The 27,224-nt window shown below is 39.9% G+C and overlaps 1 protein-coding gene across 1 annotated transcript in view; it reads right to left on the bottom strand.

Annotated features, from left to right (window-relative positions):
• Window positions 1–27,224, bottom strand: part of PIEZO2 (piezo type mechanosensitive ion channel component 2) — a gene marked incomplete at its 5' end in the record, with an annotated part of 205,718 nt that overhangs the window by 4,409 nt on the left and 174,085 nt on the right. The window contains 14 exons of the mRNA XM_083360729.1: window positions 875–954; window positions 2,221–2,346; window positions 3,365–3,537; window positions 4,381–4,473; window positions 4,619–4,807; window positions 9,704–9,851; window positions 10,691–10,849; window positions 11,199–11,413; window positions 11,521–11,668; window positions 13,479–13,611; window positions 17,255–17,504; window positions 18,266–18,448; window positions 24,856–25,114; window positions 25,791–26,186. Coding sequence (XP_083216855.1) covers window positions 875–954; window positions 2,221–2,346; window positions 3,365–3,537; window positions 4,381–4,473; window positions 4,619–4,807; window positions 9,704–9,851; window positions 10,691–10,849; window positions 11,199–11,413; window positions 11,521–11,668; window positions 13,479–13,611; window positions 17,255–17,504; window positions 18,266–18,448; window positions 24,856–25,114; window positions 25,791–26,186 — 2,552 coding nt within the window. The remainder of the gene's footprint in view (window positions 1–874; window positions 955–2,220; window positions 2,347–3,364; window positions 3,538–4,380; window positions 4,474–4,618; window positions 4,808–9,703; window positions 9,852–10,690; window positions 10,850–11,198; window positions 11,414–11,520; window positions 11,669–13,478; window positions 13,612–17,254; window positions 17,505–18,265; window positions 18,449–24,855; window positions 25,115–25,790; window positions 26,187–27,224) is intronic.

Here is a 27,224-nt window from a genome sequence, read left to right as displayed (position 1 = left end):
ACTCTGCTGCCACTGCCTACCCTTTTGCCCTCTGCTGACTTTTGCCATCTTCTTCCTGCTGATGAGGTGTGTCCAGCAGAAGCAGCTGCTGACACATTTGGAATGCTGCACAAGACATTCATGTGGCCTCACAAGGTCTCCCCATTGCTTTGCAAGGCCACAAGAAGGCCTCGCAAAGGGCCAGGAACTGTCTCAGTCAGGCACACCGTGTCAGCAGGGGAAGAAGATAAGGGAAGTCAGGTAGGTCTGACAGGGTGGTGGTGGTGGTGGTAGGCAGGAGTAGGTAGTGGTGATGAAGTGCAGGGCAGCCAAAAGGGAAGAGACAGGAGACAGCCAGGTGGGGGGAATTGAAGCAGAGTCTTACATGACATGGCAAGAAAAGTGTGAGGTTCTGGCTTAATGACCATAACTGGGAACCACAGGTGCTGTCACTAAAAGATGCAGTCATCTGGTAATTCACTTTATGACAATTTTGCTTAGTGATGGAAATTCTGGTCCCAAGTAGGGTCATTAAGTGAGGACTACCTGTAATGCAAGTTGTGATAAAATAAAAAAAGAAGAAGATACTTTCCTCCCTAAATATAAGGAAAACCTGGTTCCATGAAGGATGCATTTAATACTATCTCAAAGTCATGAAAACCCTCTTATTATCTTTTAATCAAGGCCACCGGAGATAAATCATTAAAAGATTGTAAAATGCAAGAAAATACACATTACAGCAGCACTTTCTGTTATTCTTCGAGGCACCACAAAATGAAACATTTCATTTGATTTTTTTTCTGTTTCTAAATATGATTCATCCCCACCCCTTGGTCTGCAACATGGGAGACTCATAAATTACAAAACAATATTTTATCACGCTAAAAATTCATACCTTCCAAAAGTTGTTTTATAGGTTTTGCGGCATTATCGCTAGGTGCTTTGACATAATGTGGATATACTCCAGCAAGTGCCCTAGGTAAGGAATAGCATGGTTGAAGGATATTTAATGGAAATTTATTTACAATGTTTTGTAGTCATAGTTGATCTTCCTTATCTCATACAGTGACTGACTAAAGTCATTCCAGCACCATAAGTGACTTATGATTTTAACATGTCTCCCTGGTTTCAGTCCAAAACTCTATTTGATCCAGTACATTGGCTCACTATTATAATTACAAATATTTTTTGTGTCATCCCCAGGTCACAAATTCCACATTCATTTTCTTTTTAAATTTATCACTCTTCAATACTTTGAAAATTTGAGGGCAGCTAGCCCATCATCAAAATATTCTCAATTTTGGTATCAGAAGGATAACATTTTTTCTATTAAAACAAACTCTAGAACAGTTAACTATTCATCTAATTTTTAAATGATTTTCTATGATCCAAGTACAGCAAAAACTATGCAGAAAGAGATTTTCATATTTATACAACTTAGAACCACAATTGAGTCTAAAATAAGCAAGACAGTTGTTAAATGAGTTTTGCCCCATTTTACGACCTTTTTTGCCACAATTGTTAAGTGAATTGCTGCAGTTATTAAATTGGTAACATGGTTGTTAAGTAAATCTGCCTTCCTCATTAACTTTGCTTGTCAGAAGTTTGCGAAAGGTAATCACATGACCGTGGGACACTGCAACTGTCATAACTGTCAGCCCTAAATAAATTGTTGTAAGTTGAGGACTACCTGTACATGTTTCTGCTTTCTTGATAGTATTATACAATAAAAACAACCAAATCTACATGCAAGTGCATGTATTGTTGAATACATGTAGCACATATTATCAGTTCAAAAACATGAATGACTACAAGGGTGTAAAGACAACAGCCACGATCTTTTTCCCATTCTTTATATGCAGTTCCAGATGTACTATATTTCTGTTTGAAATTGGGTATTCGTTCCTCTTAAAAGTCCTTGCAGATAATTGATATGCATTTACATAAATGAAGAATCCTATCCAGAAGATTATAATTCTGTAATTAGTTCAATTTAGGGACCAAGATATAAGGAATTAATGTCAACTTGAAGGTGGAATAATACATTCTTTCTACTGATGAAGGAAGAAGGAAGGAAGGAAGGAAGGAAGGAAGGAAGGAAGGAAGGAAGGAAGGAAGGAAAAGTATGGCACCTGTATAGTGTTAAATATTTACAAATGTAATGCAATCATGATCTTTTTCTACTTTTCTATGTAAGAAATAAAATCTCTTGTATTTTAGAATATATCCAAAAATACTTACACAAAGTGGTTTGCATGTAGAGTTGGATTTTCCATCATTGCTGCAATTTTTTTTCTTGTATCAGCTGGTAGGTTGTGAGATATTTTATCTGTTACTGTTTCTGCTTTTGCTCCAAGAGAGGCATTTCTTTATAATAAATATTTTATAAAAATGTATTATTTAATCATTCAATAACATATATTACAAACTACTGTATTTCTCTAATTGTTATATTCTACATAATCACTAGATAGATTTTGAAATACTAATTTGACTGTACTATGAATGTTTGCAATGATGATGATGATGATTATTGTTAGATTTATTTGACGCCTAGCTTATCATAAGGCTACTCTAGGCTGCGGCTTGTATTCTCACAGATAAATTATGGCTGGCATTCTCACAGATAAAACAAAACTTCAGATTTGTTCCCTGCTGCCACAATACTGTTAGAAAATTGATGCTAATAATTTTCCAGGAACTAAGATTCTGTGTTAAGCCTGCCATTTCATGTCTTAACAGAGATGCATAGTAGCATACTTTTATTGGGAATGTAAAATATTTAAACTGGGCTCATAGTTCAAATAACGTTCACACTAATTGTTCCATAAACAATTATGACATCCATAAGAGTGTAGAAATCTTACAACAGTATTCACTAGCAGTAAAACTAAGGTTAAATTGGTGGTTAAACAAGATGGCACATTGACAGATAGACAGTAGAATGAATACAATAATATAAATATTTAGGAATAATTTTTCATATTTCAGGATTGTGGAGTATGCAATGATCATAGATGCTCAAAATGCATCATCATCATTTTATCTCAGACAGCTGATGGGTTCCACATTTTCTCAGTGTTAATTATTTTAATGCTGAATTTTGCCACTTTTGCTATATGTCTGAGGTCCAGGCCTATGATTATTGCTATTCTTTATATAAAAGAAATTATTCAAATCAAATTCTTTTGAGTGTTCTTTACTGCTATAGGATGTATCCCAAGGACAATCCTTTGTTTTGGAACAGGCTAGGTTTCTGGGTACACTAAAGTCAAATTATGGCATTCTGTAAAATGCTTAAAGTATCTTTTTACCATATTTTACTTCTAACCACTTTCACACCCAGACAAAAAAGTGATAAGCCTATATACTATCAATGATATACCTTTGAATGTTCCATGAAATAACCAAAGAAAAATCAGGAGTATCTTCCTTGAGCTCCTTTATCATATTTTTTCTGCTAGGAGGGCTGATGGTCCATAAAGAATTTGAACTGCCTTCTAGCTGAGCCACTGTTATATCTTCTATAGCATAGTTTTCTAGAAACTGTAAAGCACCCTTTAAAAAAATAAAAGAAAAATTATCTCTATTTGTCGTCTGTAGAACTATTCATCAAAGGTTTCATTATTCAAAGAAGGAGGGAGAGACAAGCTGTGGAAAAGATGTATAGCCGTGACTAGTGGATGAATGAACAGGCATAAACAGCACACATAATGGCAGAAAGAAACATTGTTATGCTAATTAACTGAATGGTCAGAGCACTTCAAACCACAACACTCCACATTCTGTGAAGGAAATCCACTACTAGAGAATCATGAGACCAGCTAGCTGAGCCAAATTTTCTTTTACTTTCTCCCTTTCTCTCAAAAGTATGAGAACATCATAAATGTAACTGATTAATTAGTTGGCAGAAAATGAGTGAAATATTTTTCAGTTTATGAAAAGTTCAGCATTTCCATTTTACAACAGGGCAGCTACTTAAATAGACAAGCATTACTAAATGATTGATTTAAAATGGCCATTGCAGATATGCCCTTGTGTGTAATATTTGAAACGTGTGTTTACATATTTGTGCTAGTACAAGTACTAAATTATTGTACACGTTTGTCCTTGGTGTGCTTGTTGGTCTCTAGTTGTACACAGAAAGGTGCAGATGCTGGGGTATAGCACACCTCCAAATACACATTAATATAAATTTAGTGCTTCCTTCTTTACATGTTATTAAGCACTGAGATTAACTGTATTTACAGATTAATGCATGGATATGCTCTGAATGGCAGTACAAATGGAATATTAAATAAATAACATAGTCATAATGGTAATTTGAAGAATATTGAATGCTTCCACAATTGCTTGCCATTAGTAATATTATTTTTATAGTACTATTAAAGAAATACTTACAGTATCCTTCTTAAATGCATTGTGGAGGTCTTTATATTGTCTATTTGTCATATTTTTTAGTTGACTTTGCTGGGCACTCATTGTAAAAATAGGCTGGAAAATAACATAAAAGTTGCTGTACACACTATGGATACCTTTAAGTAAATATACATCAATGATTTCTTTTGCTGTAATTTAAGTCTATAATAAATGTTAGCATATGAAAGAAAATAACACATGACATTTTAACAGGTTGTACCTGATAACCTCCTAAAGTTATTGTGATGGATACATCAAGAGGTTTATTTGTGACACCTGCAACAGATTTAATTAGAGACATGAAGAGCAGCGGGAACCACACTATGCATATCAGCAAGACAATAATCATGCCACCCATTCCATACTTCACAACTTTCTTTTTCTTCTGGCCCCTTGGTTGGGGATATCGCTACAAAAAGAGAAAAATAAATAAATAAATAAATACATGTGTTTTTCTTTCCTCTGAAAAGAGTTAAAACCTATTAATTTTTTAAGTTACATTTTTCATGCATTTGAACTTTAAGCTGTGTTCATATGTCCTTATCATATTGAGATTCCACAGTTTCTTGTCAGACCACACATGTTCTAAATAATTAATATTATCCAAATGACTATAACTGAGACAGTCCAGCATCATGTGCAGGAAAAGTGAATTCAATAGTAAAGGTCATTGTCTAAAACCACAGGCTCTAAACTTTTGTTTTCAATAAAACTTTAGAATAGCAAGCAGACATTGACAATTAAATCCACATTCCCAGGTAGGCTGAACTGATTTCATAAGCTAGAGGTAGCAAAGTATATTTCTTAATTCATCATGCAAGATCTGCCATAACAGCAACACTGCAATTCAAGCAGCTCTTAGTATTTGGGGTCAGCTAACACAGGAGAACTCTGACCCATAAAGCTTATATTGCAAAATGCTGTTTTGTATAAAGTGCCAAAGGAGTCTTATATCAGAATCTTGTAATTCTGCAAGACCTTGTAATCAGGTCTTGTAATTCAGGGACTCAACATATACATAACCTCTGGATTTTGATTGTATATGCTGTCTATCGTCATTTCCCTTCATGGATTACTGCCTTGTCGTGGCGAAGGGGCTTGTGTAATTCAATGAAGCTATGAGCTATGCCGTGCAGGGCCACCCAAAATGGACAGGTCATAGCAGAGAGTTCTGACAAAACGTGATCCACTGGAGAAGGAAATGGCAACCCACTCCAGTATCTTTGCCATGAAAACCCTATGGACAGTACCAAAAGGCAAAACAATATGATGCTGGAAGATGAGCCCCTCAGGTTGAAAGGCATCCAATATGCTACTGGGGAAGAGCAGAGGGCTAGTACTAGTAGCGCCAGAAAGAATGAAGCGACTGGGCCAAAGCTGAAAGGACGCTCAACTGTGGATGTGTCTGGTGGTGAAAGGAAAGTCCGATGCTGTAAAGATTTTTTCTCCATAGGAACCTGGAATGTAAGATCCATGAATCAAGGAAAGCTGGACGTGGTCAAACAAGAGATGACAAGACTGAACATCGACATCTTAGGTATCAGCAAACTAAAATGGACAGGAAGGGGTGAATTTAATTCAGAGGACCATCAGGTATACTACTGCGGGCAAGAATCCCTCAGAAGAAATGGAGTAGCCTTCATAGTCAATAAAAGAGTAGGAAAAGCTATACTGGGATACAATCCTCAAAATGACAGAATGATCTCAGTTTGAATCCAAGGCAAACCATTCAATATCACAGTGGTCCAAGTCTATGCCCCAACCACCAGTGCTGAAGAGGATGAAATTGACCGGTTCTATGAAGCCCTACAGCACCTTATAGAACTAACACCCAAAAACGATGTCCTTATCATCATGGGGGATTGGAATGCTAAAGTAGGAAGCCAAAAGATAAGCGGAATAACAGGCAAGTTTGGCCTTGGAGTACAAAATGAAGCAGGGCACAGGTTGATAGAATTTTGTCAAGAGAATACGATGGTCATAGCAAACACTCTTTTCCAACAACCCAAGAGACGGCTCTACACATGGACATCACCAGACGGTCAACACAGAAATCAGATTGACTATGTGCTCTGCAGCCAAAGATGGAGAAGCTCTATACAGTCAGTAAAAACAAGATCAGGAGCTGACTGTGGCTCAGACCATGAGCTTCTCATTGCAAAGTTTAGCCTTAAACTGAAGAAAGTAGGGAAAAGCACTAGGCCACTCAGGTATGAATTAAATCATATCCCGGTTGAATATACAGTAGAGGTGACAAATAGATTTAAGGAATTAGATTTGATAGACAGAGTGCCTGAAGAACTATGGACAGAGGTTCGCAACATTGTACAACAGGTAGCATCCAAAACCATCCCAAAGAAAAAGAAATGCAAGAAAGCAAAATGGCTGTCTGAGGAAGCTTTGCAAATAGTTGAGGAAAGGAGGAAAGTGAAAGGCAAGGGAGAAAAAGAAAGATACTCCCAAATGAATGCAGAATTCCAGAGAATAGCTAGAAGAGATAAGAATGACTTCTTAAATGAACAGTGCAAAGAAATAGAAGAAAACAATAGAATAGGGAGGACCAGAGATCTTTTCAAGAAAATTGGAGAGATGAAGGGAACGTTTAATGCAAAAATGGGCATGTGAAAGGACCAAAATGGCAGGGACCTAACAGAGGCAGAAGAGATTAAGAAGAGGTGGAAAAATTACACAGAAGAACTATACAAGAATGAGCTTAACGTCCCTGATAATCACAATGAGGTGGTCACTGACCTCGAGCCAGACATCCTAGAATGTGAAGTGAAGTGGGCCTTAGAAAAGCTGAGCAACAACAAAGCAAGTGGAGGTGACAGTATTCCAGCTGAGCTGTTCAAAATCTTAAAAGACAATGCAGTAAAAGTGCTACACTCAATTTGCCAGCAAATTTGGAAAACTCAACAGTGGCCACAGGATTGGAAAAGATCAGTTTACATTCCAATTCCAAAGAAAGGCAGTGCCAAAGAATGTTCAAACTATCGCACCATTGCACTCATTTCTCATGCTAGTAAAGTTATGCTTAAAATCCTACAAGCTAGACTCCAGCAGTATGTGGATCGAGAACTACCAGAAGTACAGGCAGGATTTCGAAGAGGCAGAGGAACTAGAGATCAAATTGCCAACATACGCTGGATCATGGAAAAAGCTAGAGAGTTCCAGAAAAACATCTACTTCTGCTTCATTGACTATGCTAAAGCCTTTGATTGTGTGGATCATAACAAACTGTGGCAAGTTCTTAAAGAGATGGGCGTACCAGACCATCTTATTTGTCTCTTGAGAAACCTATATGTGGGCCAAGAAGCAACAGTGAGAACTGGACACGGAAGCACTGATTGGTTCAAAATTGGGAAAGGAGTCCGGCAAGGCTGTATACTGTCGCCCTGCCTATTTAACTTATATGCAGAGCACATCATGAGAAAGGCAGGGCTAGATGAATCAAAAGTTGGAATTAAGATTGCTGGAAGAAATATCAACAACTTAAGATATGCAGATGATACCACTCTAATGGCAGAAAGTGAAGAAGAACTAAAGAGCCTCTTGTTGCGGGTGAAGAAGGAGAGTGCAAAAGTTGGTTTGAAACTAAACATTAAGAAAACTAAGATCATGGCATCCGGCCCTCTCAATTCCTGGCAAATAGATGGGGAAGAAATGGAGGTAGTGACAGATTTTATTTTCCTGGGCTCCAAGATCACTACAGATGGAGACTGTAGCCAAGAAATTAAAAGATGCTTGCTTCTCGGGAGGAAAGCCATGACACTAAAAAGCAGAGACATCACCCTGTCAACAAAAGTGCGTATAGTCAAGGCTATGGTCTTCCCAGTTGCAATGTATGGCAGTGAAAGTTGGACCATAAGAAAGGCTGAGCGCCAAAGAATTGAGGCCTTTGAACTATGGTGCTGGAGAAGACTCCTGCGAGTCCCTTGGACTGCAAGGCGATCAAACCGGTCAGTCCTAGAGGAGATCAACCCTGACTGCTCTTTAGAAGGCCAGATCCTGAAGTTGAAACTCAAATACTTTGGCCACCTAATGAGAAGGAAGGACTCACTGAAGAAGAGTCTAATGCTGGGAAAGATTGAGGGCAAGAGAAGAAGGGGATGACAGAGAATGAGGTGGCTGGATGGAGTCACTGAAGCAGTAGGTGTGAGCTTAACTGGACTCCAGAAGATGGTAGAGGAGAGGAAGGCCTGGAGGAACATTGTCCATAGGGTCGCGATGGGTCGGACACAACTTTGCAGCTAACAACAACAACAACAATCATCATTGTTCGGAAGTAGATGAAAAGGCTTGTTTGAAACTTTGGAAAAGTAAACTAAACAAAGTATGAAAAAGAACAATCTTTTTCATACTATGCTTCTTAGAAAAATGTGAATTTAGAATGAATAGCTTGTCTAAAGAACATTCCAATGAAAAGCATTATTTCATAGTTGCTACAGATTTCAGATCCATAGGAATGAAATAAAATTATAGGAGCTGAAAAGTCTAATTCTTATTTTCCCTTCTGTTTTCAAATAACTGATTATAATTGTACTAAAGGACACTTACTGAGGGAAAATAAATTTCTGCTCAGATTAATAGTACATGTTTGTAGCAGTAATAGATGTACTTTTAATGTATCTATTCTGTGGTACATAACTTAGCAGCTTGGCTGTTATCGTAACCCATACTTCTGCACTATATACTGCTTTCCTAATGGAAAAAAAATTAAAATTGTCAATTAAAAAACCTAACAGAATCTAAGTGCTGCATACAAAGCCCTAATAGTTTTAGTTCTGATCATTATATTGGGTCTTCCAAGGGAATGTCTCACTGAAAAGAGTTCTAAAATACTCTAAATTGGATACCACAGTGGTACATCCAGAAATTATTTCTGAGAAAGGTATGAAGTTATGTTGAACAGGCTCATTTTCAGTTATAACTCTTTTTTCCATGGATTAAATAAAGCTTGAGTTTTCTTTGGACAATTACATATTTATTATATACTGATTACATATAATAAATTATATATAATAAATTACATATAATAAATATTTACGTAGTCTATCAGTTCTGCTTTTTTAAAAGTATCATTCTTTCTTATGCTCTTGAACCTGCATACAGGTATACAGAAATACATAGAAATATACTGATATAAAAATACACAAAAACAAGTGCCTTTGAATGGAAGTAAAAAATTAATCTAATATGGATAAATGAAAAATATGATCACATTTCTTTTTGACACTGTACAAGGTAAACCTTCTTTTCCTGATTATAAGGTTGCAAAGAAAAAAATAAACACTTAATTTCTCACTTTTTCTGACTCTCGCCAGCACTTTAAAATGAATATATGAGCATAAATATCTTCAACACAGATCCAACTGGAAAGACTTAATGTGGTATCTGTCCAAACCCAGTCCATAACTGCCCTCAATTCAGTCAAGAAAGGGACTAGGCGGAACCTGTCAAAGAAAAAGAATCAGTTTTAGCCTGGGATATTCTGTGGCACAGACAGATAAGAGGTTTTCATTGCCATGAGCCAAATGCAATCCACGCCCTCCATTTTGTGGCTTCCAGAGAACCCCCAGATCACCACTACCACTTTTGGAAGCATAATTTCCCTAATTTATTGCAATAAAAACATAATCCTCCAGAAAAAAAGAGATAGATTAATTTAAACATTTAGAACTGTTTTATGTAAATATAGGATAACACCGTTCCGTGTGCCTTTGGCGTCTAGTCATGCCGGCCACATGACCACGGAGACGTCCTTGGACAAGTGCTGCTCTTCGGCTTTGAAACGGAGATGAGCACTGGCCCCTAGAGTTGGAAATGACTAGCAAGCATGTGCGGGGGAACCTTTACCTTATTAGGATGACCTAGAATTTAATTCTAACATCATTCATGTACCAGGATGAAGACTAGCTAAAATATTCCATTTGCCTATAATTTTCTAAAACCTTCTATATAAGAAAAGCGTGATGCCCCAAATTTCCCTTCTCTTCTATAAGAAATTAGATTTTGTCCAAAAATGTTTCCTTTTCACTCCTGAGTAGAAGTGTATAGTCAAGGGTTATAATTGGTCTGTTTATGAATTAAAATTGATTTCATGATCAAGTGTAAATTTAATGGTGTCCATCTAATTCATATTACCATAGCATTTCCAAATTAAAGAAAACATTAAGGTGACATGATCATTTTACTTTATTATGAATAAGTGTTGGCGGAGTGCAATCTATAATTATTAAGCAAGAATAAATAAAAAGAAAAAAGACATATTATACCAGACTCAAAGACTTACCCTTGGAATAAAAAGAGATTTACGTAATTATAACTTTTTGTAAGGAAATTGCCAAGTACGCGGGTTGGATAGCCACAACGTATCTGGTATGCCGATAATCCAAAATAAACACATTTCACAAAATACCAAAGCTGGGCAACTATGTTTTGACTAAATTTCCTATAACACAAAACACATAAAAAAATTGCATTTTATATACCTTTCATAAAATGAATACTTTCTATATTATTTAAATATGGCAAAGCTAACCCATTTCTTTTCACAGTATCATTATCTTTTTTACTTATTCAGTACAATCATTCATAAGAGATGAATTTTATCATTATGTAGATCAGGGGTGTCCAACTGCCATCCCGTGGGCCGGATGCATCATCCAGAAGCCACACCCACCCCATTGCCGGCAATGGCAAAACCATCCTGATATGTCTAATGTAGTTGAACAGGTCACTTTTAAAAAGCAATAAATAAAAAAGTAAGAAATAAAATCATTTAAATACAATGCACTTACCTCTCTGTAACTATGGGCAAGATAAAGAACATCCAAAAGTGTATGCCGAAAACAAGGATAACCTGAAAGATGACTTTCCCCATGACTGTCTTTCTCAAGTACAGTGCCCGATCTACTACCATGGTTCCAAACTGAATTAGTACCATCACTAAGAAGGCCTCTGGGACTTGGTCTTCTGATAATGAAGACGTAATATCTGCTGCTGCAGAATGTTTCTGTGGAAAAAAGAGAAAGAAAACAAAAGAAGTAAAGTTATTTCTTATAAAAGTAATATTAATAAAAATAACTACTTACTCAAGCACAGCAATTCTTATTAACATACCCCAAAAGCCCAGAATCCAAAGACAATTATAATGAAGTCCACAGTATCAGCTAGGAACATCAAGACATAAACATCTGTCACAGCACTGTATTCCGGATGGATAAGATTGTAGAAAAACTGTCTGATGGGCAGATATATTTGAAGTGCCCTGAAATAATACAAAAGTCACTGTCATTGTTACAAATGACAAAATTATTTGTGGAGAAATGCACATGCTTAGAATTTCACTTGTTGCCTCACAGATACTATATGAAGCCCAATATGGAGGCCTTCATTGTCTTCATCTTTGATCTATTCCTGTCTCCAATGGTAGAGACAACTACAGTATATAATAGAATTCGTTTCAGTAAAAAACATGCAAATGTGGGCTTAAAATGTTTTTTCTCTTGATCTGATCCTAATCAATGTATAGATAACCCTCAGTTACCAACCATTCAATCAGCAACCTTTCAAAGTTTACAACCATTTACAATCTTCGGAGCCATGTGATTCCCATTACAGTCAGTAAGCGTTGTCTTGTCCCTGACCTGTGTTTTTTTCCCCTTGCAAAGCAAAGAGATTGGAGAGGAAGAGATTGCAAATAATGGGGAATTTCCAGACTGTTTGTATAGAGCACTGGTGGCTGCTGGAGCCAGCACATTCTTTCAATGCACATTCCCCACTTTGTTCCTGTTTACTTTCTTGTAATCTCTTCTTTTCCAAATAATGTAAATACAAACATTATTTCCCTTTTTGTTAACTATTCCCATGCAGGAGTGGAGGGATAGTGGAGTGATAGGAAGCAAACCAAAACCCAAGAGTATGAAATTGATTAGTTTCAAGCCAGAAAGCACATTTGTAATAGCATGATTTCCCACTAAGTGATTGCTTCACTTAGTAATGGAAGGCCGATCTTAACTGTAGTCACTAAATGACAATTGCCTGTAATTGATTCCTCCAAGGAAAGAGTAGGACTCCTTTCAAAATGTCTCAGGTCAAAATTCCCATGGGAGTTGTATCTCCAGATATCTAAATTATCAACTAACAGATTAGCTTCCTTTGTTTTAGGATATTTAATTTCTTCCAGCACATATAATTTAAAACAAGAAAAGAACTGCAAGGCTTGATTTGGAAGAGGGATGTTAGAAACGTGACACCCCTATGGATGCCTTATAGCAGGGGTGTCAAACTCAATTTCATTGAGGGCTGCATGAGCATTGTGGTTGCCCTCAGGGGGCTGGGTGGGTGTGGCCTGGGTGGGTGTGGCCTACTGGGTGGGCGTGGCTAAAGTGCGTATGGCCTACTGGGTATGGCCAGCTCTACATCGTTCGCATCAAGGGTGCCTATGGGGGCCCGGGCAAGAGTGGGACAGATCTGAGGATCTCTGGCAGGAGGAGGGTCTCTGGGCCAGGGCCAAGGCAGCGGGGGCCGTTCCCTCACTGTTTCCAGGATGGCTTCACAGGCCGCATGAAACCACTTCACGGGCCAGATCTGGCCCCTGGGCCTTGTGTTTGACATATCTGGCTTACAGATTCTTCGCATATGCAGAAAATGATTTATTAATCTTTTAGAAACAAGATAACCTTAAAATAATAGTTTGGTGGGGGACTGTTTGTATTTACTGCTGGAAGGAAGGAAGGAAGGAAGGAAGGAAGGAAGGAAGGAAGGAAGGAAGGAAGGAAGGAAGGAAGGAAGGAAGGAAACAGTAATTGTGGTCTTAGTGATTTAGTATTGGAATGTGTCCCTAATACACTGAATGGAAAAATCTGTTTCCCATTTTCCTGAAATCTTTTCTTGCTACCTGGCAATCAAGTATATAGGTCTGCCTTAGCAATCAGTGATGGACTGGAGTTCATTAGTGACATAAAATGGATACAGATTTCCTTCTGGCCCCTTCTTCAATCCTAAAACATTTTGAACACATTCTGGATTCAGCATTCATTTCAATAAATTTGATATGTGTAATTACGGGTACTCACTTTTTAATGGTAAATGCCTTTGCAATGATAAATTGTTCTCTCAGTTTTTCCATCAGAAGTTCTTTTCTTGACTTCCTTTTTATGCTTGACACACTGCTTCCTTTTTGACTACTGTTGCGTGTGCTGGTACTTCCTGAAAATACAAGTGGAGAAAGAATTATTGCACTTTTAAGGAAAAGCTCAAAAGAAAAGGAAAAAAACAACAACAACCCTGGATCTGCATATCCTTTTTCTTTTTCCACACTTGGAAAAATAGAATCCTTTAAACTACAGTTAATAACAAAAAGCAAGAATCAAAATGTGAAACAAAAGATTAATTCCTTTTTAACAAACAAAACAAACAGACAATCTTTCTCAGGTTATTACTCCTGTGCCTGGGATCATTTTAAGTGTAAAGGTAAAGGTTCCTCCGCACATGTGTGCTAGTCGTTTCCAACTCTAGGGGCCGGTGCTCATCTCCATTTCAAAGCCGAAGAGCCAGCGCTTGTCTGAGGACGTCTCCATGGTCATGTGGCCGGCATGACTAGACGCCAAAGGTGCACAGAACGCTGTTACCTTCCCACCGTAGTGGTCCCTATTTTTCTACTTGCATTTTTTACGTGCTTTCGAACTGCTAGGTTGGCAGAAGCTGGGACGAGTAACAGGCGCTCCCTCTGTTACACGGCACTCAGGATTAGACCTGCCAAACTGTCGACCTTCTGATCGACAAGCTCAGCCTTCTAACCCACTGAGCCACCGCGTCCCTATTTTAAGTGTAGTGAGGACCAAAATGGCAAAAACATGCTGATGCATTCTTTTCTCTTGAAAATCCACTTTTCACTCACATTATTCAGCAACTAGGGAACTGAAAACTTTTAATTTTAAAATGACCCTGGTAGCTCAGTAGTTAGAATGCAGTATTGCAGGCTAACTCTGCCTGTAGTCTGGAGTTTGATCCGGATGGGGCTCAAGGTTGACTCAGGCTCCCATCCTTCCAAGGTCAATAAAATGAGAAACCAGATTGCTGAGGGTAAGATGATGATATTGTAAACTGCCCAGAGAATGCTGCAAAGCACTATGGAATGGTATATACAGTCATGGCCGAAATTGTTGGCACCCCAGAAATTTTTCCAGAAAATCAAGTATTTCTCACAGAAAAGTATTGCAGGAACACATGTTTTGCTATACATAGGTTTATTCCCTTTGTGTGTATTGGAACACAACAAAAAAAGGGAGGAAAAAAAGCAAATTGGACATAATGTCAAACAAAACTCCAAAAATGGGCCGGACAAAATTATTGGCACCCTTTCAAAATTGTGGGTAAACAAGATTGTTTCAAGCATGTGATGCTCCTTTAAACTCACCTGGGGCAAGTAACAGGTGTGGGCAATATAAAAATCACACCTGAAAGCAGATAAAAAGGAGAGAAGTTCACTTAGTCTTTGCATTGTGTGTCTGTGTGTGCCACGCTAAGCATGGACAACAGAAAGAGGAGAAGAGAACTGTCTGAGGACTTGAGAACCAAAATTGTGGACAAATATCAACAATTTCAAGGTTACAAGTCCATCTCCAGAGATCTAGATTTGCCTTTGTCCACAATGCGCAACATTATCAAGAAGTTTGCAACCCATGGCACTGTAGCGAATCTCCCTGGTCGTGGACAGAAGAGAAAAATTGATGACAGGTTGCAACACAGGATAGTCCGGATGGTGGATAAGCAGCCCCAAACAAGTTCCAAAGGAATGCAAGCTGTCCTGCAGGCTCAGGGAGCATCAGTGTCAATGCAAACTATCCGTCGACATTTAAATGAAATGAAACGCTATGGCAGGAGACCCAGGAGGACCCCACTGCTGACACAGAGACATAAAAAAGCAAGATTACAGTTTGCCAAAATGTACTTGAGTAAGCCAAAATCCTTCTGGGAAAACGTCTTGTGGACAGATGAGACCAAGATAGAGCTTTTTGGTAAAGCACATCATTCTACTGTTTGCCGAAAACAAAATGAGGCCTACAAAGAAAAGAACACAGTACCTACAGTGAAATGTGGTGGAGGTTCAATGATGTTTTGGGGTTGTTTTGCTGCCTCTGGCACTGGGTGCCTTGAATGTGTGCAAGGCATCATGAAATCTGAGGATTACCAAAGGATTTTGGGTCACACTGTAGAGCCCAGTGTCAGAAAGCTGGGTTTGCGTCCGAGATCTTGGGTCTTCCAGCAGGACAATGACCCCAAAGATACATCAAAAAGCACCCAGAAATGAATGGCAAGAAAGCGCTGGAGAGTTCTGAAGTGGCCAGCAATGAGTCCAGATCTGAATCCCATTGAACACCTGTGGAGAGATCTTAAAATTGCTGTTGGGAAAAGGCGCCCTTCCAATAAGAGAGACCTGGAGCAGTTTGCAAAGGAAGAGTGGTCCAAAATTCTGGGTGAGAGGTGTAAGAAGCTTATTGATGGTTATAGGAAGCGACTGATTTCAGTTATTTTTTCCAAAGGGTGTGCAACCAAATATTAAGTTAAGGATGCCAATAATTTTGTCCGGCCCATTTTTGGAGTTTTGTTTGACATTATGTCCAATTTGCTTTTTTCCCTCCCTTTTTTTGTTGTGTTCCAATACACACAAAGGGAATAAACCTGTGTATAGCAAAACATGTGTTCCTGCAATACTTTTCTGTGAGAAATACTTGATTTTCTGGAAAAATTTCTGGGGTGCCAACAATTTCGGCCATGACTGTAAGTCTAATTGCTATTGCTATTAGATATGACTTGATTGGATAATGAAATATTGGCAAATAACAACCAAGCTCAGAAAGCATCAGAGCTTCATATTTTAATTCTAAAGTTATTTCATATTATTTCAAACTGACTTTTTTTAGATAACACAAAGCAGCAAATTTATCTAATATTCCTTCCTCCTCCTATTACGTCCCAACAACAACCCTGTGAGATGGGTTAGGTTGCCCAAAGTCACCCACAGGTTTTTCATGCCTAAAAAGGGACTAGAATTCAGTCATCTGGATTCTTAGTTTGGTGATTTAACCACTATACCAAATTGGCTCTCTTCTATACATTTATATAAATATATAAACTATAAACTGTAAATTTATATACATAATTTTATAACATAATATACTTTAAAAATATTGTCAGCGAAATAAAACTTATTTTGAGACAGGGAGTTCTGCATTAATGAGATTGTTAAAACTCCTAGATTATCTTTTAAGATATAACTCAGGCATCTTATGAATTTTAAAACACCTTAAAACCCTTAAAAATATAAATGCTAAATCATAAGTTAAAGCTATTAAAATATATTCTTAACAAGAAATCTCTATTTTGCATTCTGACATTGCAATGTTTTTATTATTTGCCTAAAATAATTTAAGTTTGTGGCATTAATAGGATAGGGAGAAAATAATTCTTCGAAGAAAATAAGGTTAACATAAACTTGGCTCTTCGAGCTGTCTGGCCCAGACTGAGGGGTTTTAATTTTAATTGGGTTTTAGTTTTAAATTTTGGGGACTTGAATTAATTAATTGTTTTAACTTATTTTAATTTTTGTATGTTATGCTTTTAATTTTCCCTGTAAACCGCCCTGAGTCCTATGGGAATAGGGCGGTATATAAATTTAATAAAATAAATAAATAAATAAATAATAACTATCTAAGCTTAGCTTTCCTTAATATAAGGGTCATTGTTATCTATGATTTAATGGTTATTCTTTGCTACTTTCTTTCTTGTAAGAAAAGCTTAGGCAAATATTAAACAGACCAGTTTAGAGACCTGATGTCACCAGTCATACCTCTTTTTGAACGGTGAGAGGAGAAGCTGGATCTCTGTGATAAATGTGAGCCACTGCTTGAACTTTTCCTGCGGATGGCAGTTTGCTGTTCTGGGAAATGGACATGTATGGATTCAACAGATGCTGCCAAATTGACTGACATCAAAGAGTCAGCAGAATCTCTTCTGTATGATTCAGCCAACTCGTCATCTGAGTCATATTTATTACTCCCATTGTCTCCTCCATCTTCTTCATCCCATAATCCATGACACTAAAAAGAACAACATTAAAGTATCTTCAGAATTACTGATATTAATTGTTATAATTAAATATTGAGTGTTTTGGATTATTTCACTTTAAACAAAGCTTTGGCTTTAGTGTTGTCATCTAATCTCTGATAACATCATTACAAAAAGTAATAATTAGTTTTTATTTTCAGAAATGCTGTTTAGTTTTCCTGGATTTCAGAGCCTTGTATGTGGGATGAGTATAGTTGAAATGGTGTGCCATGACCTTTAGAGTAGGGTTAGACAATTACCAGGGGACTGAAGGATGACTTTTCCCTGGCCTCAAGGATCTGTTGTCCTCATACATTTTTGCACAGTCATTCATATACATACCATATGCACACAAAGACACATGTACAAATATTTTCTCAGCTGAGTGACACATTCTTCTTGCCCAACCAATAGAGCTGCTTTTTACAACACTAGGAGTGGATAAAATGCTTATCTTGAGAGATTTCTTTAGTACTTGAGAAAGGCAAAGGGCTTAATTATGAAAATTTGAGAATATAAATCCTTTCCATAGATTCAGCACTGAGATTGTGAGAGATAAATTGAACATGAAACTTCTGAGTGATTCAAGGATTCTTGCAGAGTTGCTTTCCAATGCTTTTGAATCAGTAAGTAAGAATTCTTTTTTTGGTTTAGTGGAGCACTATTTTATTTTTTAAAAAAATAAAGAATGGAAGTTCAGGTATATATGCTGACAGTTTTACTATTTTCCCCCAAAACAAAATAAAAAAAATACCTTTAAAATGGACCGATGAAAAAACAAAGCGAGTAGTTGCACAAGGTCGTAGTGCACATAACCCTCTTTCTTCTCAATACCAATAATATTAGGAGCAAAATAAGGCCTATCTTTTTTTAGTTCTAATTGTTTATTCCAAGGAAAGAATCCAAACTGGAAAAAATACTTTATCACTATTGTAACCTATTGGAGAGAAAGAAAAAAATTAAGATAACATTTTCATATTAAACAGAAAAATTAACAAAATCAACCTTCTTAAAAATTGTTGTGCTCGAGGCTCATAAAGAATGGGATCAAGATCTAAAGTAGATCTATAATACTTAAGGAAGTTGAAATCCAATATGCCTCTTAACAATTCACAAGGAAAACTTGATTTCCTGCTTCAGTGTTACTAGGCAATCTCTTGCCTTGTTTCTTCATTGTTGCTGACATCACTGGATTTCTTAACAGATTTCTCAAAGGCAGACTGACAATATTATTATTTTCTAGCCCTTATTAAAATAAGCCTAACATGTGGAACAAGATGCCACGTGCAGTAGTCAATTCTCTTTGCTAGAGGTTTCAGAGAGAGAATGGATAGATGCCTATTGGAGGCTGGGCACGGGTAGGGGCCTTCGACGGAAACCCAATAGGAGGCCCCTGATTAGTTTTCTTTCTAAATTTTTTAGGGGGCTAGGGAGGGGGGAGGGTACTCTTTTTGGTTGTCTGGACAAGGGGGGCAGTCCAACAACCTCTGTTCAGGCCAGTGCCAAGGTAGTTCGTGGGGGGGAGGAGTGGGGGCCGGTTGCCTCCGGGGCTCCAGGGCTGGTCGTGGGAATACCTATTCCCACGACGTTAGGGAATGGCAGCAGGTGCAGGAGCAGAGGGCCGTATCGTCCTCAGGGAAGGCCTCTCCGCTGCTTAAAAGCGGTGGGGCACTCCGACCCTCTGGCTCCGCCCCAGGGCTCTGGGAGTGAGGATGTGCAGCCTCCTGAGCTCCGGCTGGTGTACTTGAATGCCAGGTCTGTCGCTAATAAAGCTCCTCTCGTCCGTGATTTGGTCGAGGGTGAGCAGGAGGACCTGGCTTGCATCACGGAGACTTGGTTGGGCCCAGAGGGAGGGATTCCTCTGGTTGACCTTTGCCCACCAGGTTTCCGGGTGCTACACCGGCCTCGGGCTCAGGGTAGGGGTGGGGGTGTGGCTGTTGTTATGAGGGAGACCTTATGTCCGCGGGAGGCCACCGTTCCCCAGATAGTCGGGTGTGTCTCTCTTTTTGAGATGCAGCCCTGGTGCGCAGTTGGGCTTGCTGCTGGTGTACCTTTCGCCTAGTCACATAGCAGCAGCCCTGCCTGAGCTTCTCGATGTCCTCTCTGGGTTGGTGATTGAGTTCCCGAAACTTATAGTTTTGGGGGACTTCAATCTACCATCGCTGGGAGGATCATCTGAGTTGGCTCGGGAGTTCATGGCTTCCATGACGGCCATGGACCTGACGCAAGTAATTTCGGGACCGACTCATGAGGGAGGCCACACTCTTGACTTAGTTTTCTTATCTGGACGGTGGTTAGATGATCTTGGTGGGGGCTCCCCAATTGTTATGCCCCTGTCATGGACCGATCATCATCTCCTGCGGCTGGTCTTCCATTTTGCCACCCCCCGCCGTGGGTGTGTGGAACCAATTAAATGGTACCGCCCCAGACGCTTAATGGATCCCCAGAGGTTCCAGGCGGCGCTGGGGTCCCCACCTGCCTCCCTTGCTCACAGCTCGGCAGACGCCTTAGTGGAAGCCTGGGAAAGGGCAGCCACTGAGGCTCTTGACCGAGTTGTACCCCTGTGGCCCCTGACCCGGTGCAGATCCCGTCGAGCTCCATGGTTCTCCGCGGCGCTCCGGGAGATGAAGTGTCGGAGACGGGGCCTAGAGAGCGGTTGGAGATCCAGCCGATCCGAATCCGACCGATTGCGACTAAGAACCTATACTAGGTCTTATCTCGCTGCGATAAGGGAGGCGAGGTCTAACCACTTCGCCACCCTTATCGCGTCCGCAGATAATCGCCCGGCCGCCCTGTTTAGGGTGACTCGCTCCCTCCTGAATCAGGAGGTGAGGGAGGAACCCTTGCAGGGTCATGCCGAGGAGTTTAACCAGCATCTGTCGGACAAAATCGCTCGGATTCGGACCGGTCTGGACTCTGACTGGGCAGAGTCTGTCGAGCAGGACGCGGGCGGTCTTGTCGATATCACCTGGGAGGAATTTGATTCTGTGACTCCGGAGGAAGTGGACAGGATCATGGGGAGGCTGAGCACCACCACATGTTTATAGGACCCGTGCCCTTCCTGGCTGGTCTATGCAGCCCGGGAGAGGACACGCAGCTGGTTCCAGGCAGTTATATTGGCTTCTCTGAGTGAGGGTAGCTTCCCCGCTGTCTTGAAAGAGGCGGTGGTGAGGCCTCTCCTCAAGAAGCCTGCCTTGGACCCAGCTGTATTGAACAACTTTCGTCCTGTCTCCAACCTTCGCTTTCTTGCGAAGGTTGTTGAGAGTGTGGTGGCACATCAGCTCCCTCTGGTCCTGGATGAAGCGGATTATCTAGACCCGTACCAATCGGGTTTCAGGCCTGGGTACAGCACGGAGACGGCATTGGTCGTGCTGGTGAATGATCTCTGGAGGGCTCGGGACAGAGGGCATTCCTTTGTTCTGGTCCTGTTAGACCTCTCAGCGGCTTTCGATACCATCGACCATGGTATCTTGCTGCGGCGTCTCAGGGGATTGGGAGTGGGAGGCACGGTTTTACAGTGGTTCTCCTCCTATCTCCAGGGACGTTCGCAGTCGCTGTTGGCAGGAGGGCAGAGGTCGACCGCGAGGTCTCTCATTTGTGGAGTTCCTCAGGGGTCGGTCCTCTCACCTCTCCTGTTCAACATCTATATGAAACCGCTGGGTGAGATCATTCGTGGTTTTGGAGTTGGGTATCATCAGCATACTGATGATACCCAGCTTTTCCTTTCGACCCCAAACCACCCCAGTGATGCCCTCAACGTGATGTCCCGTTGCCTGGAGGCGGTTCGGGTCTCAATGGGGAGGAACAGACTTCAACTCAACCCCGACAAGACCGAGTGGCTCTGCATACCTTCATCCCGGGTTTATTCGGACATTCCACCTCTCACTATGGGGGGTGAACTATTACCCCCCGTAGATAGGGCTCGCAACTTGGGAGTCCTCCTAGATTCACGGCTCACCCTGGAAAATCATATAGGAGCTGTGACTAGGGGGGCTTTCGCCCAGGTTCGCCTGGTGCGCCAGTTGTGGCCCTATCTAAGCCGGGATGATCTATGCACGGTCACTCATGCGCTCGTGACCTCTCGACTAGACTACTGCAACGCTCTCTACATGGGGCTGCCCTTGAGGACCACCCAGAAGCTCCAACTGGTACAGAATGTAGCTGCGAGAGTTGTGTTGGGAGTCTCCCGATACTCCCACGTTACACCTCTGCTCCGTGAGCTGCATTGGTTGCCAGTTGCCTTCTGGGTGAGATTCAAGGTATTAGTAATGGTATTCAAAGCCCTACATGGCAGGGGTCCAGAGTACCTGAGGGAACACCTGCTGCCGGCATCGACTTCCCTCCGCCCTGTGCGTTCCCACAGAGAGGGCCTCCTCAGGGTGCCACCAGTCAGAGAATGTCGACTGGTGGCCCCCAGGGGGAGATCCTTCTCTGTGGGCACCCTGGAGCTATGGAACCAGCTACCGGTTGAGCTCCGGACGGCGCCCGACCTTCGCTCCTTTCGCCGCGAGCTAAAAACATACTTTTTTGAACAAGCTGGCCTGGCCTGATGAGGGGATTGGGGGGGGGGTTGCTATTGTTATTTATTGGTTTTAAGATGTATTTTAGTATGTGGGCATTTATTTAATCTAGTTTTAACTTTTGTAATTTGTATTTTTATTCTTGCCCTGTTCACCGCCCTGAGTCCTTCGGGAGAAGGGCGGTATAGAAATATTATTAAATAAATAAATAAATAAATAAATAAATAAATAAATAAATTCCACCAGTGGATGCCATGCTGAGTGGGTATGGGTATGACTGGATGATTTCTATAGTGTAAAGCGAAATTTGCACTGTCTGTCTGTACTTCCAGTTTCAAAACTGTCTTTGGTTCTGTGCTATCAATTTGGAACCAAAGAGGTTTCCACATTCTGAAGCACTACTATGAAACAAAATAATATAAACAAAAGAGGACCCAACATGTGCCTCTACAGGATTGGGAATTTCAGATGAGGGAAAAGAAAAAAGAGAAATGGGAATGGGAAGCTGGCACAACTTTTTGCCATTTTTATGACCCTGGGAAGAAAGGGGGTGCTGGACTGAAGACAAAAATAAGCATTTGCCATGCCCCTGTGTAGATGGGGAGCTTTGCTAGTATTTTTGTTTATACTGAATCTTTGTAAGGCTTTTAGTAATCCTCTCAATTGTTTTAGACTAGGTTTAAAGTCATTGGCACTGAAAATAACAAAAGTTTTTGCAATGGCAAAGAATGGCAAAGGATTTAGCAGCCTCCCTTAAAAACATTTGTGCCTACATATTTGTGTGTGTGTGTGTCTGTGTGTACACATATAGGTACACACACATACATATCCACATATACAAACATTTTTAAGGGAAATGCTAAATCCTTTGCCATTCTTTGCAACTGCCCTTGTATGTGTGTCTCTTCAGCAAGGAGGATGGACTTATTCTATCGGTGTGTAGGTGCCTAGTAGAACTGATAGGGTTTCTGGGGAGAGCTTGGGGTTGTTCCTGAGTGTGTGGCTGAAGCCTTATTTGCCTCTTGGAATGAACGCCCAGTCGGGGCTTTAGATTAGTTTGTGTTTACACCGCTTCTCTCTTCCTGTGGATCCAGGGGCTCTTGGTGATTTAAAGAGGAGGTTAAATGAAGGAAGAGATGCCTAGAATGCTGCTAGGGGATAACATAAGGTGAATCCAGTTCAGCATAACCTAGAGCAGCTAGTAAGTCCTACCTCATGGCAGTAAAGGTGGCAAAGCATAATTGCTTTTCTACCCTTAATACATTTGCAGATAATTTCTTGGTGATCTTGTTTCGAGGATCACAGGCAACTATTTATCTTGAGGAAGTTGGGGCTGGACACCCATGTGCAAGGCAGATTTGGTGGTAAATGTTTTCTTAAGTAGCGATAGCACTTAGGCTTATAGACTACCCCATAGCACTTTACTCTTTGGGATGTTTACAGTATAAAAGCATGATATGCACGCTGCCCCCAACAATCTGGGTACTCCTTTAACCAATCATGAAAGGATGGGAAGCTGAGTCAACCTTGAGCACTGTCAGGATTAAATTCCAGGCTGTGGCCAGAGTTTTCCTGCAATATTGCATTCTAATCACTGCGCCACCAGGGCAGTGTTAGCTTGTCCTGCTCAAGAAGCCCTCATTAGACCCAGTCATTTTGGGCCATTCAAAGAATATTTAGGTGGTCAGGCTACAGTTTCAGAGGACCCTGGGAGAAGTGAAATGTATGGATTCCTTTTGTCCAATTACTAAATTACTTTTAGTGATATTTTATTGACATAAGTACTCTCACACAGAGAAGGCCTCCTCAGGGTACCGTCGGCTAGACAACGTCGGCTGGCGACCCCCAGGGGGAGAGCCTTCTCTGTGGGAGCGCCAACCCTATGGAACCAGCTCCCCCCTGAGCTTCGGATGACCCCAGATCTCCAGTCCTTTCGCCGCGGCCTCAAAACACTCCTTTTCCACCTGGCTGACCTGGACTGACAGGGATTTTAATTATGTTTTTAATTTTTAACTCTAATTTTTAATTTATTTTAATTTTAATTTTAATTTATTCTACAGGGGCCATTAATTTAATTTTTATTTTAACTTCTGTATTATTGCATGTTATTGTTGTTAGCCGCCCTGAGTCCTTCAGGAGATAGGGCGGCATATAAGTCCCAATAATAAATAATAAATAAATAAATAAGTTGATTTAAGTAAAATAATCATTCTGAGTGTGATGACTGCAACTGTCCTAGGAATACCATCTCTGACTGGGTGATATTCTTAAGAAAAATCTCTGGTTTGAATGAACTGGCTAGGTAACAGCCTGGTGAAAAGCCTTTAATACAGTATAAGAAATGTGTGGAACTTAGGTCTAACAACGTGAACAGATAGATTGTAGCTCACGCACTTTACATATTATGGATTTTTTTGTGCATAAAGCAGTCTGTTGTGGTTTAGACACTATGGTAATTTAGCATTAAGCAAGATGATTTGAACTTGAGTACCCCCTTTTTCTCCCTCCTCCATCAGGGTCACAATAAACACTGCATCTGCTTTCTACAATAACTACCCAAAGCATACATCTAACCATGAATTATATTAGGTGACAATACTGGTTACTAAAAAAAGTCAAAATTCAAAGCCATGATACTTTAAACAAATTACAGCTTGCTCAAACTTATATTTAAGCTTGAGCAAGCTGTAATTTGTTTAAAGTATGGTTGAAATTAGTTTAAACCAGAAAGCAGATGTTTCCAGTCGCTTTCTAAACCAGAAATGAAGACAAAGTTCTTGTAATGTTGAAAGGGTTATTCAACAGCTATTGAATAATGACACACCTCAGTATAGATTATAGCTGTCATCCAAAAACGTTTGCTAGGCCTCGGAACAGATAGCATTGCCCAAAGGAAGATGAGGATAGGAAGCACAAGGGTAATTGTGGAGGCAGAGACCATATGATTAAGAATGATCACAAAATAGCACACCATTTCTGAGCGGGCTACAAGTGTATTATATAGAGCATAAATAAGAAGCAAATGTCGAGGTTGACCAGCGTAGAATTTCTCAGACTCATCTAGTTCCTCATCATGAAACATTCTGCAGGAATAAAATTAGATGCCATGATTTTATAAGCTAACTATATGTAAATATTTTAAATTAAAACATAGAACATAGAATAATAGAGTTGGAAGGGAACTTGGAGATTTTCTAGTCCCAATCCCTACTTATGGCAGGAAATCCTATTCTAGAGAATAATCTGTAAGTAATAGCAATAGGAAAAGCACTTAGATTTACAGTGATTTACAATGTCAGCATGCCCCCAAAAATCTGGATCCTCATTTTACCAACCTCAGAAGGGTAGAAGGCTGAATCAACCTGGAGCTGGTCAGGATCAAACTCCAGGTTGTGGATACACCTAGCCTGCAATTCTCCATTCTAACCACTGCGCCACCACAGCTCTTGTTAAATAATAGCAATGCTTCTACATAACAGAGTATTGCTCAAGAGCTATGTAACTAATTTCACAGATCAAGTTATAAACTATACCTTAGCTTGTTTATTTTCCAAATCAAGACAAAAAGTTGGTACTACATAAATCAATTACATTTAAAGGAATCTAGTTAAATCAGGGCATTTGAAAAGATAAGTGAATGTCAAGTGAATTCAGCCTGTTAAATAAACTGCAAAAATCCCCAACTGCCAAATGTTTTCACAAAGAATTTTCATCACCACTGTACCCAATTTGCATGCTTAATTAATCATGGATATTTACTTGTTAAGTAGTAATTCACTTGCAGTCAGTTCATGTGTCAAAGGTGGAAGAATAGAATCTTCTGGTTTTTCAGGCTGATTTTCATCTGGGCTCACTAACATTTGGTTTCTACTAGATGAATCATCCTGGGAACTATCTAAGGGGAAAAGTTCCAAGCTCACAGCTTTGCTATATGAAGGAGGGGGTTCAGCAATGCCATCTAAACCAGAATAGGATGGCATATCTGTATCAGAAATATATGCAGCTCCTTCAGAATCCATACAATAATCTTCCATTTCATGTTCCTCTATGGGTTCAGATTTCGCCTCTTCTCCTTCATAGTCTTCCCCTTCAACCTCTTCAATAGTTTCTGCCGTCCCCTGACGGGAATATAGCATAGTGACTTGGGTAGCCTCACTGTCAAGATAAGGAGAAAGAATATTTTTGTCAATTTCTTACTTTACAAATAATATTTATTCTCTTTTCTAAAAAAAATTAAAATTGAGTGGTTGATTCTACATTGGATTTTCACTGTTAAATCAGTGTGTACTTGACAACATAAGTTTTGGGAATTTTCACATTTTCCAAATATTTTCATGTTGAAAAAGTTTTGATTTGCTTCAGCATTTTAGAAGTTATGATTCTGTTCATTAATCAAGAACCATCATTGGGATTGCATAATTATGTTGTATGCCATGAAATGTTTTATTTTAATGCACTTTAAGGTACTTTTAAAATTTATGTTACATATTACCTGCATATGAAGAGCAGGTTCATGATATATGTTTTATAATGCATAAATGAATTAGGATCATACAATCAATGGTCTATCCTTGTGGTGGTGAACCTTTGGCATGCGTGACACAGGTGGCACGCAGAGCCCTCTCTATGGGAACGTGCGCCGTTGCCCCAGTCCTAGGCCTTCAGCTGGGTTTTATAAAACCTTTTCGCTTTAGGCCTCCACTTAAATTGATTTTAGTCCCACCCACTTTGCTGTTACCACTGCAGCCATGCCCACCCAATGAGCCACGCCTGCCCAATTGGCCACACCCACCCAATGGGCCACCCCCACCCAGCACTCGACGATATATAAGTGGGTTTTGGCTTTCAGTTTGGGCACTCGGTCTCTAAAAGGTTCGTCTATCCTCTCTGCTTTAAAAAGATCCCTTGTGCCTTGGCCATAGTTAAACATTTTTGTGAGCAATAATGTTAACTGAAGAGAACCAGAATCATAAATTAGCATCTGAATGCAGCATTCCAAACTCTCAGTTTAACTAAAAAGCAAAACTATAAACAAGCATATAATTAAGAATCCTGAGAGCAAAAATATAAGGATTAAAGTGAAGGTATGAAAACGACATAAGTACACGATATATTACTATCGTCAAAACAAGACACAGCTGCTTCAAATGAGTATGCAAACAGTTTTACTTACAAAAATGCAAGCATCATTTT

The sequence above is a fragment of the Vipera ursinii genome (assembly GCF_947247035.1).
Source record: "Vipera ursinii genome assembly, chromosome: 3".
In the NCBI taxonomy this organism is placed as follows: domain Eukaryota; kingdom Metazoa; phylum Chordata; class Lepidosauria; order Squamata; family Viperidae; genus Vipera; species Vipera ursinii.
Note: the sequence above shows the minus strand (reverse complement) of the source record. Positions and strands in the feature narration are given on the sequence as shown.